The sequence below is a fragment of the Alnus glutinosa genome, chromosome 2 (assembly GCF_958979055.1).
Source record: "Alnus glutinosa chromosome 2, dhAlnGlut1.1, whole genome shotgun sequence".
Taxonomy (NCBI): domain Eukaryota; kingdom Viridiplantae; phylum Streptophyta; class Magnoliopsida; order Fagales; family Betulaceae; genus Alnus; species Alnus glutinosa.
The window spans coordinates 13,373,352-13,391,572 of record NC_084887.1 but is presented as its reverse complement, the minus strand read 5'-3'; the positions used below and the strand labels follow the sequence as shown (position 1 = coordinate 13,391,572).

The window sequence follows — 18,221 nt, the reverse complement described above, 5'->3', positions numbered from 1 at the left end:
CAAAGTCAGAAGAACAAATCCACAACACTGACTATCAAATCAAAAACTCATAGGTTTGGGATCAAGTTAAGCATATATATATATATATATTCCATGCAAACCATTGGACTAGTTGACCAATTAAGGAACAAATTTGGGTAACAACAGAAAAACAGAAACATATATGTACACCAAATAAAAGAGCAAAAACCTAGTAACACAACCAAAACAAACCTACCTTGAACAATTAAAATCCCTTTGAGATTTACAATATTTTTCTACCAAATAGTAATACTTATAAGAGAGCACGAAAGAAAAGAGGGCATCAAAAGACCCTGTTCTTGGAAGAAACCCACTTGCCACCGACCCATTGAAGATGAGCCCTCAACTGAGAAAACGGGTAGGCAATCTCAATCCCATATATATGAAAGAAGACACAGTAGTTAGAGCCTTTCCTGCCAGTAATCTTGCCCACCCACCAACCATCATTGTCAAACGCATCAACCTCTTCAAATAAAGCAAACCCAGATGCCAAAACTTTGGGTGGCTCAGGCCTCATCTCGTCCTCACTGACGACCTCGATCAGCGGCCGGCATTCATCATCTGTGACAAGGCTCTTGTACCGCACTGCATAGGTGTTGTGTCTATATTCTGCCACCACTGTGCCTGCATAGTAGGAACCCACAAACCCATCTAGTTTGCTGCAAACTTCCACCTCATCGCCCCAGAAAAACGCCATCTCTAAATGCATAACTACTCTATGAGAAAGAGAGAGACAATAGGGAGTTTAGGAACTTGGAAGATAGACTTGAAGAGCAAGAAATGAAGAGACTTGAAGAGCAAGTAACTGAGGCTTATATATTATACACAGTAAAATCATGTTGAGACTAGGAAATACGCGTAATCAGTAAATCCTGTTTAGACTGGGGGAAATACGTGTAATCGGACCGTTGGGGGAATTTTCCATAGAGTGCCCTTCATAATTCCTGGCGTTTGGAATGTCATTTCAAAAAATAATAATTGACAGATTTGGGAATATTTTCAAGATTTGCAACTAACTTTTGTTTTATCCTTAAGAACTGAACTGCCGGTAAAAACTAGTGACCTCCTATCAGAGCCTTTTAGAAGTTTGTATTTATCACGGACTTTGTCTGTTTTGGTGTAAAATAGTTTCTGTTATAAAATATTTTTAAAAAGGTAATTTTTTAGAAAAGTATTTTTTGTCAAAATTATTTTTCGGTATTTGATGCGTACTAAAAATTACAAATATTTTGTATATTTTTATTCGGTCATATTAATTTTAAAAAATTAAATTTTATTCGCAACATAAAAATCTGTCAAAGGCTGGGGCCGGAATTAAACGGTTATCAGTTCAGTCATCTTTATTCTTTGCCTTGACTTAAGATTTACATTTCCAACCAAAGATGAGGACTTTGTGAAACACAGACAGTAGAGACTGAAAGCACGTTCACATATCCAGATATTTTTTCCTCTTTACTTTTATAAAACTGCCACCAGTGGCAGCACCTCCTTATCATCGCCACGAGCAATGGGAGTTCTAAGCTACATCTCAGTGAACTCCGCAGCCACACCCATCTCTCAGGACCCTCCAGTCACACCTGTGCCTAACCCAAGACAGACCAAAGTGATTCTTCCCAACAAGAAGCCCCTGAAATGGTCCACTGGGATGGCTCCGGGCGATTACGGTGGCCCACCGACCACGTCGAAGCTTAGAAAGTACTGGGGTGGTGAAGAAGAGGACCCTTTGAGCTCTGATGACTTTATGTGGAACAAGGACTTCATGGGTCGGTTTCAAAGATTGGTTAAGAACAACGACTCTTCCATTGAGGCCCCTCCGGTTAAGGTTTTTTATTTTTTCCCTCTCTCGTTGTATTATCCTTTGCTCCTTGATATTTAATTTGTGTTCATATGCCTGTTTCTTTATAGAATTTTGTGGCTTCGTTCTTGAATTTGTTTCTGGAGTATAGAAATGGCTGATTGAAGATGACCGGGCTAAGTTTTTCAGTCAAATTATTTGGTTTTGTTTCTTAATTGGGTATGTTATTAAATTGGTCAGCTAGTGAAATGATTTCAAAACTATGAGTTTTTTATTTGACACTCGATTTTATGGTTTTGTTGGTACTTTGATTTTTTCTTTAGTTTGGTTGCTGAGAAACTGGAGGAAAAGAAAGAAAAGGAAAATTGAGACGTTGAATTATTCATTGACTGAGTTACCTGCAGAATGAAGTTTATTTCAGCCTAGTCTTGTAGTGAAAATCGTTGGCTATGTTGAAATGTTTTTCTCTAAGTTTCGCCCCTTGAGTGCAAACAATTTCTTGGGCCCACACCGCTGGCTAAAGCCTGAGCTTTACTACTGTGTAAAGAAGGCGCTTTGCATGGTCTCTCAGGGATCTAGTCGGAACGAAGCCCTGGATACCCTTGTTATCAAAAAACAATAAAAAATCTCTTAGGTTTCAACAAGCAGACTATTAGATTTTGAATTGCTGAAAAACCAAACAGAGTTTTTGATAATGAAGTCAAATGGGTTTTGCATTGCTGAATAAATTTATATGGTGTAAACAGGAAGAGCCATCTGGTTTTCTAAGCTTAAATAGAGTCATGAGCCTTGACAGGTTTGTTATCAACTTATCATTCATTAAAATTCAGTTATCCTTGTTTTTTATTTGGTCAAATTGTATATGTTGCCTGAAATGTGTTTGAATTATGGGCATATAGTTTGGAAGTTGATTTGAGTAAAGAACTCACAACTCCTTTAAAGCCAGGGTTGGAAGAGAAAGTTGAGGCTACAGCTCAGGTATGATGCATGTTTGGAAAATGTTTCACGAGTACTTATATATCCCTGGATAGTTTTGTATTAAAAATTACTTTTTCCCCAGACTGGTGGCCGCAAGTCACCCAGATGGAAACTGGTACCAACTCGGCGTGAGCAAGAGAAGTGGGATAGAGCAAGCAAAGCTGCAACCGGAGGCAGTGTAAGGTTTTTTTTTTTTTTTTTTTTGGTCATGATTTTTGATTCAGAGAACATCCATTATTCATTATTGCAACAAAATCCTTCTGATTTGAAGAGCTAATGCTTATCATTTGAAGAACGTTCTATCTTTTGAAAGCAAAAGGAGTTTGACAGTTGCTCTAGGAGGAAGAAAAACTTTTGCATGGATTTATTTGACGAAACATTCTTTGGTAGGATTGCTTCTCATCGTTTAAGTTCTGATTTAGTGCTAACATGTAGGATGTGATGTTTCGGGAATTAAGGCGGCCTCGTGGAGACCCAGAGGTGTTGGCTGCCCAGTGGAGAGAGCAGTATTTTAAGGTACCCAGTTGAACACCATCTTGCCTTTGTCAAGATGTGTGTACTCTATGTGTTTCTTTTCTTCAACTATTGTAATCTATCTCTCTCTCTCTCTCTTTTTTCTTCATTTTTGAACACCTTTCCGCAGTTAAAGAAGAAGTTACAAATTCTCACTCTGGGTATAGGCGGTGTTGGTTTAGTCTCTGCTTATGTTTCTTATTCTCCTGAAATTGCTGCTAGGTATGCAAATTTTATTTTTGTTTTTGTCTTTTTTGTTTTTTATTTTTAATTTATTCTTTTCCGAATTTTATTGTGTAAAATGTACTCCACACAAATATCTGCCATTCAATCAGTGGTTTTTTTATCCTATTCATTGTTCTCTACTGAGAACTACAGATTAGAAAGCCATTTGGTTGTATTGACGAATTTGCATAATTTGAGATGGTACATCTTAGTTTAGGTTTTTAGGCACAAGTGTGTTATCTTAAAGTGCATCAAACACATCTACATATTTTCCTTATCATTGCGCTATTTCCAAATTTTGGTGCTCAAAATTTCTGTGCTTTGTAGTCAAGTTCAATAACTCCTTATTTTGTTTCCACCAGTAGTATAAGTCACCAAAGTCCCTTTTGAACATGGAACTCGTTAGCCCACTCTTTGTCAATTTTCCGATAACTCTAGTGCAATTTCAGGGTGAAGATTTGTTCATTTTGGCATTGACAATGTCTCAGAACATCTGGTGATATAATATTGGAGTAGTGTAAATATTATTCTCTCTTTGTAACAGTTGATGTTCATTAATTCTTTGGTGTATTCAGCTTTGGTGCTGGGTTCCTTGGTTCCTTGGTGTATATGCGTATGCTAGGGACTAGTATTGATGCAATGGCAGATGGAGCAAAAGGGGTTGTCAAGTACGTACAAATGACTTCTTGAAAACTCAGATGTTAACTTTTTTTTTTTTTTTTGTTATCTTATTGTATTACATATTGCTTCACGTTGGAGGAGCTTAAATCTTTTTTGTTCTATACTCTTTATCTTGAGACAGCAGCATATGTATCTCATCTAGTCTAGTGCTTAGTTTTCATGATTTCCTTGTTCTTTTTTTCTCGTCCGAGGCATGTTCTTTCTCTTGTATAATTCCTGTATATCTAGGAATGCCTTACGCTTTTAATCTATCTTGATTATTTATTAAAAAAAAAATATTGCTTCACATTTATATGCTTTGTATTGTATGTCATGTTAATTTTCATGTCAACATTTACTTGATAATTTGAGTTTCTTAATCTTCAATTTGCATACTTTAATGCAGCTGAATATTCTCAAAGGGTATGTGACTATTATTTTTTATAATATTCTAAGATTTGCTCAGAGTTTTAGCGAATTCTTTTCATGGTATATTGAAGTTTAACTTGAGGATGCCAGCTGGCCTGCTGGTCATGCCCCACATTTGGAGTCAATTTATTGGCTGCATTTGTCCTTGTGAGCTTTCTGCTTACCTATTCCTCTCCCCAAGAAAGCATCGTATTTTGTTCTTTGTACTCTAGTTTGGTTTTGTGATTGGGTTTTATCAAGTCTAGTTGATCTAGAGGTAATACTGTAATTTGTTTTGATAGCATGATGCAAAAGAATGAACTGAATATGTTTGCAGGACTAATACCTAGATGGACATAATTTAGGCTTGATTTTGTATATTGTGGTTGCCGCAGGATTTCAATTTTTCATGTTGGATTTGCATGTATGGAGCTTGGATATTCGAAAAGGCATAAACTTTTCTTGCACTATAAATGAACAACATTTTAAAATGTTGGGTAAACTAAAATGATGCCTTTGTCATGGCTTGTGTTGGTAGGTATTCAGTATGTTGATGGTTTATTGATGGGAGTGTCCTTTACACACTAGCAAAATAGTGTTCTCAGTTTTTTTCCCCCCCCCCTATATCAAATATTGGAGTGATACCAAGTAACTTGTGGTGAATCCAATCTGGCTTGTCCACTTGGGAATAGAAAGTGAGAGGCAGGCTTTTGGGGTCCAAATGACTGTAACTGAGAAAAAGGGTGGCAGACTTGATGATGCTCTAGAGTAGGCATTACTCAAGTAGTACACAAGTTAGAGCTGCAGTTGACAGCCATGGATGGGCATGGTTATTGATGCAAAAGGCGAAGCATAAAATATTGGTTTATGGGGCTATTAGTATTTAATTTTCAAGAGTGAAGGGTGTTTCTATAATTTAATAAATGGGTGTTTCCCTAGATTATTTTAGGTAATTCAATAAATGGCAACAAATGGTGTTGCCCTAGATTATGTTAGCCAAATCAATAACTAGGCGTTGCCAAACATTCATGAGTATTTAAGCATGATTTGTATTCCAATGGAGGCAGACTTGATGAAAAAAAATAAAAAATAAAAAAAAAAATGAAAATTGATTCTTCTCCCTTCCCCTTCCCCTCTCTCTCTCTCTCTCTCTCTCTCTCTCTCTCTCTCTCCCCTTTAGCTTCTCCTTTTGTCTTTTCTCTTTCCCTTTTAGCTTCTTTCGCCTCACTTTTTCCCTGCTTTCCCCTACTTTTTCATTCTGTGCTTCTGGTGATTATTGTTTGTCCTACACCAATTTGGGTATCAGAGCCAATTTCCCGCAACAATCGAGCGATCACCAGTGTTAAAACAACTCCAACACAAGAACAAGTTTGCCTCACCTTTGCACCACCATCGTTTTAGTCAACCACACAAATTTACAACAACACAAAGCCACAATCACCCTCGCTGTAAACAACCAGACGCCAGAACCACCATATTACCCAACCACTGCTGTAAATTTTTTCTTTTTTTAAAAAAGAGATGAAAAGAAAAAGAAAACCAATCAGAAAATCCCAAATAGATGGTATCGGCCGCCACCTTGCAACACCCAAATCCATCCTGCACCGTAGCCAACGACCAGGACAGAATCGATCACGCGGCCTGCACCACCCAAACACCCAGCATCCCAGACGCGTCGCCAACTACAGCACCCCTGCCTCAACTTGTTGGCTGTTCTCGCCGCCCAGACAGTATTGTATTAGCCACCTACTTTGTGCCAAGTAGCCGCAGATCCCCCCTTACCTGCACGATGACCCTGTAGCGCCGCCACACTCCCTTGTTTTCACGTCGTCTCTGTCGCACCGCACCAGCCATGCTGCCTCCAAGCTATGGCCCTTCTGTTGCTGTTGCATGAGAAACATAAACGAAAGTTGGGTCTGTGAAGCCTTGGTCAGCGGGTCAAAGAGTTTTGTACGCTGTTGTCTATGCTGGTTGGACCCTTTTTCAGAGATTGGGCGTGGAACCACAAGTTTTATGAGCAGATATTTTCAAACCAAAGGAGAATGATGCAAAAGGCGAAGCATGAAAATTTAGTTTGTGGGGTTATTAGTAATTATTTTTCAAGAGTCAATGGTGTTTCTATAATTTTCAATAAATTTGCAGTCCTAGGGCTTAGGCGTGAGTCTATTTAAGCATGATTTGTACTCCAATGGAGGCAGACTTGATGGAATAAAATAATTGAAGAATTGATTCTTCTCCCTTCTCCCTTCTCCCTTCTCCCTCCTCTCTATTTCTCTTTCTCTTTCTCTCTGGCTTCTTCTCTCCCCTTTAGCTTCTTTTCTCTTCTTTCTGTCTCCCTTTTAGCTTCTTTCTCCTCTTCTTTCCCCTACTTTCATCCTGTGATTCTCCAGATGGAAGTGGTTTTGTTTTGCTTCTGTTCCTTTTATTGGATTATAGTGTAAAATGATTGAAGTTCTGGATTTTAGCATACTATATATTTTATTGCAGGGGAGTGGCTGCACAGCCAAGGCTTTTGGTTCCTGTTGTACTGGTCATGATCTATAACCGGTGGAATGGGTAAGTACCTTCTGTAGCATCTCTAGTAAAAATGATGTATTTAGCTGTAGTATGAAGCAGAGGGACCACTTGCTCTGTTACCCAACTTATATTAATAAATTAATAATTTTAATAATGTTGTGCTTGTTTCTTAACTTAATCTCCTGTTCTGATCTTGTTTTCTATTCTCCGTTTTTATTACACTACACAGACTAAGGCTTTCTGCCTCGAATTTGTGGCCCTTCAAAAAATGTCAATTTTCTGCCCTCTAACCTTCCAGAATATCAGTTTCTCTGGATTCTTAGCTCTCAGAGATGCAATACTTTCCAATTTGAAGTGATTGCAGCATCTAATTTGCACAATGGCATGTGTATCCACTGTTAGATGTTTTTATGGATGACTTTATTATATTTCAATGAAGTCTGTGAGCTGATTTGCTGTAAACTTACGTGTATCAAGTGCCTGACAATGCTGTTTCTGGGTGCAGGATCCTCGTTCCAGAATACGGATTTATGCACTTAGAATTGATACCCATGTTGGTGGGATTTTTCACTTACAAGATTGCGACTTTTGTTCAAGCTATAGAGGAGGCGCTTACTGTGGTTGGGAAAGAGACCCAAGTTTAAGATAGATCCTCTTCATACATTGTTGGAATTTTCTTGTTGTACTTCTGATTATGGCTACTAGAGGTAAGCAGTTGATTTTCATTTGATGCCACACTATGGCTTCCAGTTTTAATGTCTGGTGAATCTTTTGCATAGAAGTTAAACTTGTCTAAATGTAGAAAATTTCATAGAGAAGTTCTCTAATTTGCAAAATTTTACGGCCAAATTAATCAAACCATGAGCTATATGGTTTCTATCTCCATTTTCAATTTCACGAACTTTTATTAAAGTTTCCAGATGAATTAACAGAGAATTGAATTTGTACCAAACATTCCAGAAACTCATCCTGGTCATGCATGTATAGGCTCTAGATTTAACTGAGTTTTGTATATTTGCCCTATTTTTCAAGCCATGGACCTACGTAGATTACAGCATTTGAATGCATGCTCTGTGCAGTTTTCTTCTTCCACATTTTGTGTTTGGATTTACAGATGATAAGAACATGCAATGTTGTTTACTGGCTGCTTGGAAGTGACGTTTCAGTTAGAGATACGCCGAGAATCATCAAAACAATTTTCTCATTGTTGCTACTTCTTTTAAAAGTTCTGAATATAGCACAATTTTCTCCATGTACAATTAATTCACGAATGTGATCATGATAGGATTATATAGTATCGTACTCAGTAGAGACAGAATTTGCTTCAAAAATCTTGGGGGTATTCTTGATGATATATACATGTTATTATCATATGGCAGACTTCAGAAAAGTTGTATATATAATTTTATGTATCTAAACCAAAATATCATTTCGTTGGATTTTTTTAATGAATACCAGTGTTGGATAAGCACAGTTGAAAAAAAAAAAGAAAAAGAAGAAGAAGAAGAAGTCCTCAAATTTTGTGGTTAATTTGTTTTTTTTTGCCATAAATATTTTATGGAGGTTGATCCTGATTGTAGTCCCAAACTGTTATGTTATGGAGGCTTAATGCCCATCTGGTTAACTAGTCTTTTTTTTTTTTTTTGGAATAAAGATCATATTTCATTAAATGATAAGAAGATTACATAAACTCATCATTAACATTAGCATGTAGGAATGGTGGACAACCCTCCATAATCTCATGATGAACTTCCAACGCATACTTAGCTAAACAATGGGCCGCTTGATTGGCTTCCCTCCGTGCAAATCTCACTATCCATTCTGGTTGCTGCAATAGCCTCTCCTTTAGTGCCTCTACCATATTGCCACATGGCCTCTAGCATACTTTAGATGAATTAATGGCATTTACCATGTTGAGATAATCACCTTCAAAGACTGCTCGGTTCACTCCTAGCTCTTCACAGAAAAGGACCGCTCTCCATGCTGCCATAGCCTCGGCCACCTCCGGATCGCAAATGGAAGGTAGAGTAGAAACCAAAGCCGCCTGAAAAGCCCTTGAAGCATCTCTGACGACTATCCCCACACCCATCCGCTTACCTGTGGAGTCCAAGAAAGCATCCCAATTGAACTTCAATGAACCCAATGGAGGTTTGTTCCACCGGATATTCACTAGAGTCAACCGAGAAGCAGGCAATAACGAAAGGACATTAGCTGACTCAAACTCCTCCCTAGAAGCACGGGCTTGCTGTACTAGAAGAGTAGGTGGAGAGAAAAGTCCATCGAATACTTAAGAATTTCTCCGCAGCCAAATTAACCTCGCCACCATAATCACGTGAATAAAATCCTGTTCTTCCAGCTTCTCGTGGGGTGCCCGCAGCAGTACCATACCGTCATCTTCAACAACGGAAAGCTTCTGAATTTTTTGGGAGCTCTCTTGCCAAATTGCCTAAGACGATCGATAACCCCACAAAATGTGACCCGTGGTCTCGCACTCCTGATGACAGATCGGACATAGAGGATCCGGGGCAATCTTTTTTCGATGGAGGTTGTCCTTAGTAGGAAGAAGATTGAGGCTTACCTTCCACATAAAATTTTTAAGAACCCCCAGTACGTTCATAGCCCGTAGAGACTTCCAGAAAATTCTATTAGCTCCCACATTAGAACTCTCCCCTCTCTCCTGTTCTCTTTTTTGCTTCTCCAGGAAGTATGCACTTCTTAACGTGAAGATTCCTTGCTTGGTAGCAGCCCATACCAATCGTTCCGAAGGCAATAAAGGACTTAACGGAATACTGCAAATACTGTCCACCTCCGGGGGAGAAAACAAGGAAGAGAGAAGTTGAGTATTCCACTTGTTGGAGCTAAAATCAATGAGCTCAAAGACCTTTGCTTCTTAGGGTAGTATAGACACATGGGATTGAACTTTGCCAGTGCCGAAATTGGGAAGCCACTTATCCTTCCAAACTGAGATCTTCTGCCCATTCCCGACCCTTCGTACCAATCCGACCTCCAAAATATTCCGAGCTTGGGAAATGCTCCTCCAGGCATATGAATGACGCCTTCCTAATTTATCTTCCAGAAAAGATACATGTGGAAAATACTTCTCTTTGTAAATTTTGGCAACCAGAGACTCTGGGTTTTGTAAGATTTGCCAACCTTGTTTGGCAAGCAGAGCAAGGTTGAAGGTTTCCAATTCCCTAAAACCCATGCCACCTCCTTGTTTAGACTTTCCCATGTTCTCTCAACTCAACCAGACCACCCCTTTTTCCTTCTTCTGAGAATTCCACAAAAAACAACTCATAAGGGAATTTAAATGTGCACACAAAGTCTTTGGTAACCGGAAAACGCTCATATTATAAGTCGGGATAGCTTGGACCACAGCTTTGATCAAAACTTCCTTGCCCGCCTGAGAGAGAAAGCGCTCTTTCCACCCATCCAGCCGTCTGCAAACCCGATCTTGAATTCCTGCAAAAGTCCGAGTTTTTGATCGACCAACCATTGTTGGAAGTCCCAAATACTTGTGATAATTGGTGTAGCCAAGTTTCCAACCAAAGACTCGATGTGGTCTTTAAATGTCCTTTTGGTGTTTCTGCTGAAAAAGATGGATGTCTTATTTGCATTAAGTTTTTGACCGGAAGCTTGCTCATATTTCTTCAAAACCTCTTGGACATTGCACCACTCCATAGGATTTGCTCGACAAAAAAGCAAGCTATTATCGGCAAAAAATAGATGGCTCAGTTTGGTCCCCTGAAATGATATTGGCACCCCTGAAATGCTTCCTTCATTTTTAGCCCTTAAGAGCATAGAACTAAGCCCTTCCGCACAAAGGAGAAACAAGTATGGGGACAAAGGGTCCCCTTGCCTGAGACCCCTTGTAGGGTTTATCCTCCCCATAGGATTGCCGTTCACTAAGACTGAAAAGGTTGCCGAGTGTACACACGTCATTATCATGGTTATCCAGCAATCTGCATAGCCCAGTTTCCTCATAATTTCTTATAGAAAAGACCACTCGACCCTGTTATAGGCCTTGCTCATATCGAGCTTAATTGCCATGAACCCCTTCTTTCCTTTCATTCTAGTATCCATGGTGTGGAGTGCTTCGTATGCAACCAGAAAATTGTCCGTGATTAGCCTTCCGAGGAGGAAGGCACTTTGTTGCTGAGATATCACTGAAGGGAGAACCTGTTTTAATCTATTTGCTAGGACCTTTGCAATTAACTTGTAAAGAACGTTACACAAACTTATAGGACGGTAATTGTTAACAGAAGCAGCTTGAGTAGTTTTTGGTATCAAGGCTAGATAGGTATAATTAATTGAAGGATCAAAAATATTAAGATTTAAAAAGTTCAGAATAGCATGTTTCACCTGATCACCAATAACACTCCAGTGTTGCTGAAAAAAGCAAGCTCCAAAACCATCGGGGCTCGGGGTTTTTAAGGGGTTGCATTTCACCTAGGGCATTGTCGATCTCTTCCCCTATAAACTCTTTAAGTAGGATTGAGTTCATCTCTGGTGTGACCCTTTGAGACACCGAATCAAGACAATACTCCATTTCCATAGGACCCTCATAGGAGAAAAGGGATTGGAAGAAGGAGGTAAAAGCATCATCAATGGCCTCAATAGAACTCCTAGGAGGACCGGCAGCATCCAAGACTGAGTGGATTTTATTAGACCGTCTTCGTTGAGTAGCCTAGGCATGGAAGAACTTTTTGTTGCCATCCCCCCCCCCCCCCCCCCCCCCCTCTCTTAAACCAATCTCTCTTAGCCCTTTGCCTCCACTTTATGTCGTCCATTTCCAACAAATGGTTTATTTCTCGCTGAAGTTGTCTGATTTCATCTCTGTCATTAGCCCTCTGCTCTGCCTGTAAATTCTCCAGTTTCTTGGTTAGGCTATTAAGGCACTTGCTAACGTCCTGGTATTTAGCCCGGTTCCAGGAAGCTAGAGACACAGCGCAACTCCAGCTTCTCCATAATTGAAGACAAAGGATTTTCGCCTATTAAGGATTTCTCCCATTCAGTCTTGATCACTTCTGCACTCTCTTCATCTTTATCCCAACAGGCTTCATATTTAAAGCTTCTGGATGGTCGACTAGAACCCTGGATGAACTGGACCCATAGTGGCTTGTGATCAGAACTCCTTGCTGCTAGAACTTCAACATCCACATTTGGGAAATGAGAACACCATCCCGTAGTGGCCAATGCACGATCAAGTCGCTCCTTAATGAACTTGTTCCCTTCACGATAATTACACCATGTGAATTTTAAGCCTTTATACCTAGGTCACCCAGCATACATTCTTCAATCACAAAACGGAATGGTTCCAATTGAGATGAACTCTTGGGGTTGCCTCCATATTTCTCTGTGTTATCCATGATTTCATTAAAATCATCCAAGCAAAGCCAGTCCATGGAGTTGATCGAACCAAGGTATGTCAGGAGTTTTCATGATTCCTCCCTAAGAGCCGGATTTGGTTGCCCATAAAACCCAGTGAGTTGCCAAGAATAATCGGATCACAACAGAGAGATTTTTGCTGAAATATGTCGTTGGGAAAAATTATGAATCATCACCTCCCTGTTGTCCCTCCATAGTATTGCCAACCCCCACTCTTCCCAACCGGTTCTACTGTCAACAAACCTTCAAAGCCTATGGAAACCCTCAACTTTTGTAGTCTTGGGTTCCTAATTTTTGTTTCCATAAGAAACACAAAATTGGGGCGCTTTTCCTTCACCATAAGGCGAAGATCACGAACTGTTTGAAGGTCCCTAAGCCCTTGAAAGTTCCAGGCTAAAAGACTCATTGGTTCGGCGGGGCTGTCCAGCAACTGCCGCTGATGATCCCACATCATTTGATTGAATAGATACATACCTCCTCTCCCTTTTAGCCTGAACATGATCGTCGTGATCGCCATGCTCCGACACCAACACTGAATGGCCACGCTTCACCAGAAGAACTCAATGAGCAGGGTCCACCTCCGTCATCTTCTTCCATTGTTGGCCACCTCCATTCACAACCTCCTCCAGCACTGGTGAATGGTCGTTATTTCCCTCTCTGAGTTCTAAAGAATACCCTTCTTCAGCCAGGGATCCTTCTTGATTTGACAACAAGATATTTGCATGAATGGTGTTTGGGCCACCTGGCTGAAGGAGAGGAGCTAGCTGGGCACTTATTAGATCTTCTGTTGACTGGGAGTGGGGCTTGGGCCTATACACTGGGCCTTGTATTATTTTAGATTTGGCGACTGGCCCCTTTAAAGACTTCCCATTCTCGTCCTTGGACATCCCTTTTCCCACTCCTTTTGAAAATCGGTTTTTTTTCCTTATATATCATTGCTTCTTCAGTTACTGCTGTCTCCGTCTGAGCTTTAAAATCTGAGGAGCATTTCCCATGATTTCCGTTTTTCCTTATTGGAAAGTTTCCTTCTGTGGGTTTTGGATCAATAACCGAACGGGATTCTATGATTTCCGGCTTAGACTTAATGCCCTTCGACTGGTTTCCTTTCTAGGAATGGCTGCCGTTGTTTGCCGGAAAAAGATCTCCTTTGTCGCCATCTTTCTCCTTCTATGGCTGAAGATTATTTTTAGCCTAGCAACCTTCCATTGAGTCCTGGATTTTGGATTGGTCTTTTGCCCGAATCCATGAACCCCATCCCCACACGCCTTCTTTATGGTTTGCTCTTTTGGAAGAAGGGACTGGACAACCGGTGGATGCATGAAGGATTCTCCCACATTTGAAGCAAAAGGCTGGGAGTTTTTCATATTTGAATTGAACCTAGCAAGAGTTTCCGTCGAGAATTAGGGAGCACCCATGGTCTAGGGTTGGTAGAGGTCAATCACCACCTTGATTCGCAGATACCGTCCCCAGCCCACGTCGTCATCTGCCACTGCTACTTCCTCGACTTTTTCCATTGAAGCTCCAATTTTAGAACCCACACCTATGTTCATAAAGTCCAGCGGCATATCATGTACCTGTATCCAAATCGAGGTATGATGAAAGATCATCTGAGAAGGGGGCTTTTTGCCTTTAAGTTCTTCAATTATAAGGATGGTTCTATCATAGGACCACAGACGCCCCTCCAGAACCCTCCTTTAATCATTATCTTCCTCGAACTCGAAGATCCATAAGTTATCTTGAATCTCCTTGCATAACAGATCACCTGCCAACCTCCAAATGCGGATAAGAAGGGTTTTGAAAGCCTCCCTGTTTACTCTTTTTGGAACGCCCAGCCTTCCTACCAAGCACTTCTTACCCTTGATTCGTAGGTCTTCAACCTCTCACTACAAAAAAAAAAACATGGGAATACTAACCTAAGGTCAGTAACGTGAAAATATGTTTTTCAGGTTACTGGAACCCAGTAACGTGGTCCCACTAACGCAAAGCTGAGGTTAGTATCCCTTAGGTTGCTAAAATGTGTATTGTAACTTGTAAATCTAACATTGCGCTACTGTCCAGTAACCCGACAAATATTTCACGTTACTGGAATCGAGTTACTTGAAACTGCAGGTTATTGAGTTTCTGTAACGTGCAAAGAACATGTTATTGAAGTGTTGTAACGCAAAATTAATTATCACATTAGTGAACTATTGCAACGGGAATACTTTTATGTTAGCGAATGTTGTTACGCAGAATTTATTATAACGTTATTGTAATTTGTAACGTGAAGATTGTTAGGTTAGTGTATGTTGTAACCTAGAATTAATCCTCATGTTACTGTATGTTCTAACGTGAATATTATTATGTTAGTGTATGTTGTAACGCATAACTAATCCTCAAGTTACTGTATGTTCTAACGTGTATTTTGTTAGGTTAGTGTATGTTGTAACGTATAACTCATCTTCACGTTACAGTAGTTTGTAACGTGAATATTGTTAAGTTAGTGAATGTTGTAACGCAGAACTCATCATCAAGTTACTGTGTTTTGTAACGTGAGTATTGTTATGTTTGTAAATGTTGTAACGCACAACTAAATTTTTCGTTACTGTATTTTCTAACGTTATATTTATCACATTACTTTATATATAGTAACGTGTATATATATATTCACATGTTATTGTATTTTAAATCGCAAAAAAAAAAAATTACAGATTTTTCTCTCCCCACTATTTTTTTTAGTGGTTGACCATTTACATCCATCTTCCTATAATCACAACAAATTGTATGTTTCCATCCATTCATTCGTCAACAATAACAACATTTTACATTTTTTTTTTTTTGGAACAAACAACATTTTACATTTAATTTTAAAGAAGCACAACAATATACATTGAGAATGAATCATCAAAAATTACAATCGTTGAAAATAATATAACTAATGTTTGTGTTTTCATATATATATGAACAATTATACATAATGAACAATTATATATAACCAATGTTTGTGTTTTCATATATATATGGACAATTATACATAAAGAATACATGCAAAACATAATGATAAAACAGCTACTAATGGATGCGCATGAGTTGAGAATTTCTCACCACCGATACATGAACAACTACTAACGGATGCGCAACAACATGCTCCATATTACCTATAAATGATAAAACAAACAAACTCAACAAACAAAAATACGATAATATCATATTAAAACTAACACTTAAGGAGCAACACGTGGAAATAAAGAAATGTCATCAATACTAAAAAAAAAAAAGATATAAATATAAAGTAATTAATTATTACCTGAACCGCTACAAGTAGACGATCTAACATTCAAACGAAGTGTGAAATATCTGTCAAGTGCTAGGGTAACCTGCGAAATACACAACGCACCCAAAATAATATTATATATTCATATATAATGCACACGAACATGAATTGATTTTAATTGATTGACAACGCGATAACTTTATCGCTTACCTAATGCACACATTAATTATTACCACCTGTATAAATGATTCACCAATTCCTTAACAATTGCTAATCAACATAGAAATAAATAAGAGAAAACTAGTCAAGTTTTATCGAATCACTTATGCTAAGTTTGGATTTGAGTCTGGTCGGGCGTGGTCAAAATCATCACTCGGATCATTTTCGTTAATTATGGTTAATAGGAACGGCTCACACTCATGGTAGGTGTCAGATGCATCATGAGACCCGTCACCCTGACCATTGTTGTAGATGTTCCTGGGTTTAGTTTGCACGACACAAGCCCAACTTGGGTTCCTTTCATCTTCAATGTAAAATACTTGATCAACTTGTGAAGTTAGCACGTACAGGTCATCAATCTCCCGGTCTCCCCTGTGGACAAGGCAATTGAAGTTGACAAGTACCATGCCATACTCGTCCACCTTGTACCCTCTATCAGTCGTGGTGTTTGCCCAATCACACTTGAACATGACATACTTAGTCCGGTCGTAGTACTTGACTTCAATTATATCCGTTAACTTTTCGTATTACGTTAAGCCATCAACGGTCAGCACACACACGCCACTGTTCTGAGTCCTCTTGCCCGCATCATGTGCAACAGTTAGAAACAGTTTGCCGTTAACCACGTACTTGTTGTACCTAACTGCTGTCTCCTTTGGGCCCCTACAATGGATAACCAGTTTCTCAGTCATCTCCGTTCTACGTTAATCGTCCAATTTATCGACCTGCAAGCAATATTAAGTAAAATGGTAAGCCAAAAGTTGAACATGTAATAGCTAAACATAAAATTATTCTTACGTATTCACGGTATTAAAGAACTGTCGATGATGTTGGGCTTCCAACTGATTGTCCGTAGTTCGCCCTCTATCGCATGATCGCCTAAGCGTATCCATGTGCATCCTACAATTTATAATTTAAATTCATTATCTATTATTCGTCATTCCAGGCTACCACATTAAAGAATATAACACATGCTAGAACTTTTTTTTAGCTTACGTTCGTAGTTGATTAAACTCGTCAGAGTTGAACGTTATATCGGTGAATTTGGCTCAACTGAGTACGGTTGAGGCTGACTCGTGTTCCCACCCCCTTCAAACCATCAGGATTTCGTTGGGGTCTGTTGTGGAATGTTGGTGCGTTTTCCAGATACCTCAAACAGAATGTCACCAACTCGGTTGCTATGTAGCCTTTTGCAATGCACAGCCTTCAGAAGTCGCTTTATTGCACACACTAGACTTGAACACCCTGAAGCTCCTACATTTTAAAATCAGTCAATCACAACCAATTAGTCATTGTGATATATAAAAAACACAAACTAATTAAAATAATGAATATACAAAATCAATATTTTTCCTTTCCACCGGATACATCCACATATACTGTACGGGGCCCCTTAGTCTGCACTCGCGAACAAGGTGAACGACCAAATGAACCATGCTGGTAAAAAAATCGAGGGGGAATACTTATTCCATCTTGCACAAAGTGACACAAATGTCACCCTCTAGTCGGTCCATGTCCTCTTGTGTTAAATTTGTTGAGCATATGCCCCTGAAGAATGTGAACATCTGAACAAGAGGTCTAACCACATTATCTGGCAGTGACTGACGCAATGCAATAGGGAGAAGCTGTTGCATTATTATGTGGCTGTCATGACTCTTCAAGCCCGATATTCGTACGTTCCTTAAGGTGTACACATCGAGAAACGTTCGATGCATATCCGTTAGGCACCCTTAGATTTCGAATCACCTTTAGAAAATTTGTTTTCTCTTCATTGGACATTGTGTGGCAAGCCGTGGGCATATAGGTTTTACCATCATTGCCGGTGAACGGATGCAGTTTAGCCCTCAAACCCATTTCTTGCAAATCTTGGCGGGTTGCGAGGTCGTCCTTTGTTTTAACTTTGATGTCGAGAATTGTGCCAAGTATGTTGCCCATCACATTTTTCTCTATGTGCATGACATCAAGGTTGTGCCGCAATAAATTATCTTTCCAGTACGGGTAACCGAAAGAAAACACTTTTCTTTTTCCACACAACATCGTCAGTTGTAGCTTCTGTCGATTGTCCCTTCTTCCGCTTCTTCTTTTTCGTCTGTGATGTGAACCTGTGGGATCGAACTCCTTTGAACCCACAATCAAATTGAAACCTACCCAAGAAAGCCAAGATTCAAGTCAAGAAGATATAGACCCGTTGAAATCTTGTTTCAAGAACCTAGATTCGGTGAGAACGCCACAAATGGTTTGCCT

The 18,221-nt window shown here is 39.4% G+C and overlaps 2 protein-coding genes across 2 annotated transcripts; one reads left to right on the top strand and one right to left on the bottom strand.

Annotated features, from left to right (window-relative positions):
- Positions 1-304: 304 nt before the first annotated feature.
- LOC133860300 (protein AGENET DOMAIN (AGD)-CONTAINING P1) lies at positions 305-718 on the bottom strand. Its single transcript, XM_062295934.1, has one exon. It carries the CDS (start codon positions 716-718, stop codon positions 305-307), a length of 414 nt encoding a protein of 137 aa, XP_062151918.1.
- Positions 719-1,387: 669 nt separating this feature from the next.
- Positions 1,388-8,376, top strand: LOC133861174 (protein CONSERVED ONLY IN THE GREEN LINEAGE 160, chloroplastic). The gene is made up of 10 exons (XM_062296894.1): positions 1,388-1,843; positions 2,563-2,612; positions 2,716-2,794; positions 2,877-2,972; positions 3,230-3,310; positions 3,438-3,529; positions 4,108-4,200; positions 7,088-7,156; positions 7,623-7,824; positions 8,232-8,376. Exons 1-9 carry the CDS (start codon positions 1,529-1,531, stop codon positions 7,759-7,761), a joined length of 1,014 nt encoding a protein of 337 aa, XP_062152878.1. The 5' UTR covers positions 1,388-1,528; the 3' UTR covers positions 7,762-7,824; positions 8,232-8,376.
- The last annotated feature ends 9,845 nt before the right edge of the window (positions 8,377-18,221 follow it).

Excerpts from the sequence above, each read along its gene's own strand:
- LOC133860300 (XM_062295934.1), bottom strand. The coding sequence starts at position 718 with ATGGCGTTTTTCTGGGGCGATGAGGTGGAAGTTTGCAGCAAACTAGAT.
- LOC133861174 (XM_062296894.1), top strand. The coding sequence starts at position 1,529 with ATGGGAGTTCTAAGCTACATCTCAGTGAACTCCGCAGCCACACCCATC. Across the intron at positions 2,613-2,715 it reads AGAGTCATGAGCCTTGACAG|TTTGGAAGTTGATTTGAGTA; the intron begins GTTTGTTATCAA and ends ATGGGCATATAG. Across the intron at positions 7,157-7,622 it reads ATCTATAACCGGTGGAATGG|GATCCTCGTTCCAGAATACG; the intron begins GTAAGTACCTTC and ends TTCTGGGTGCAG.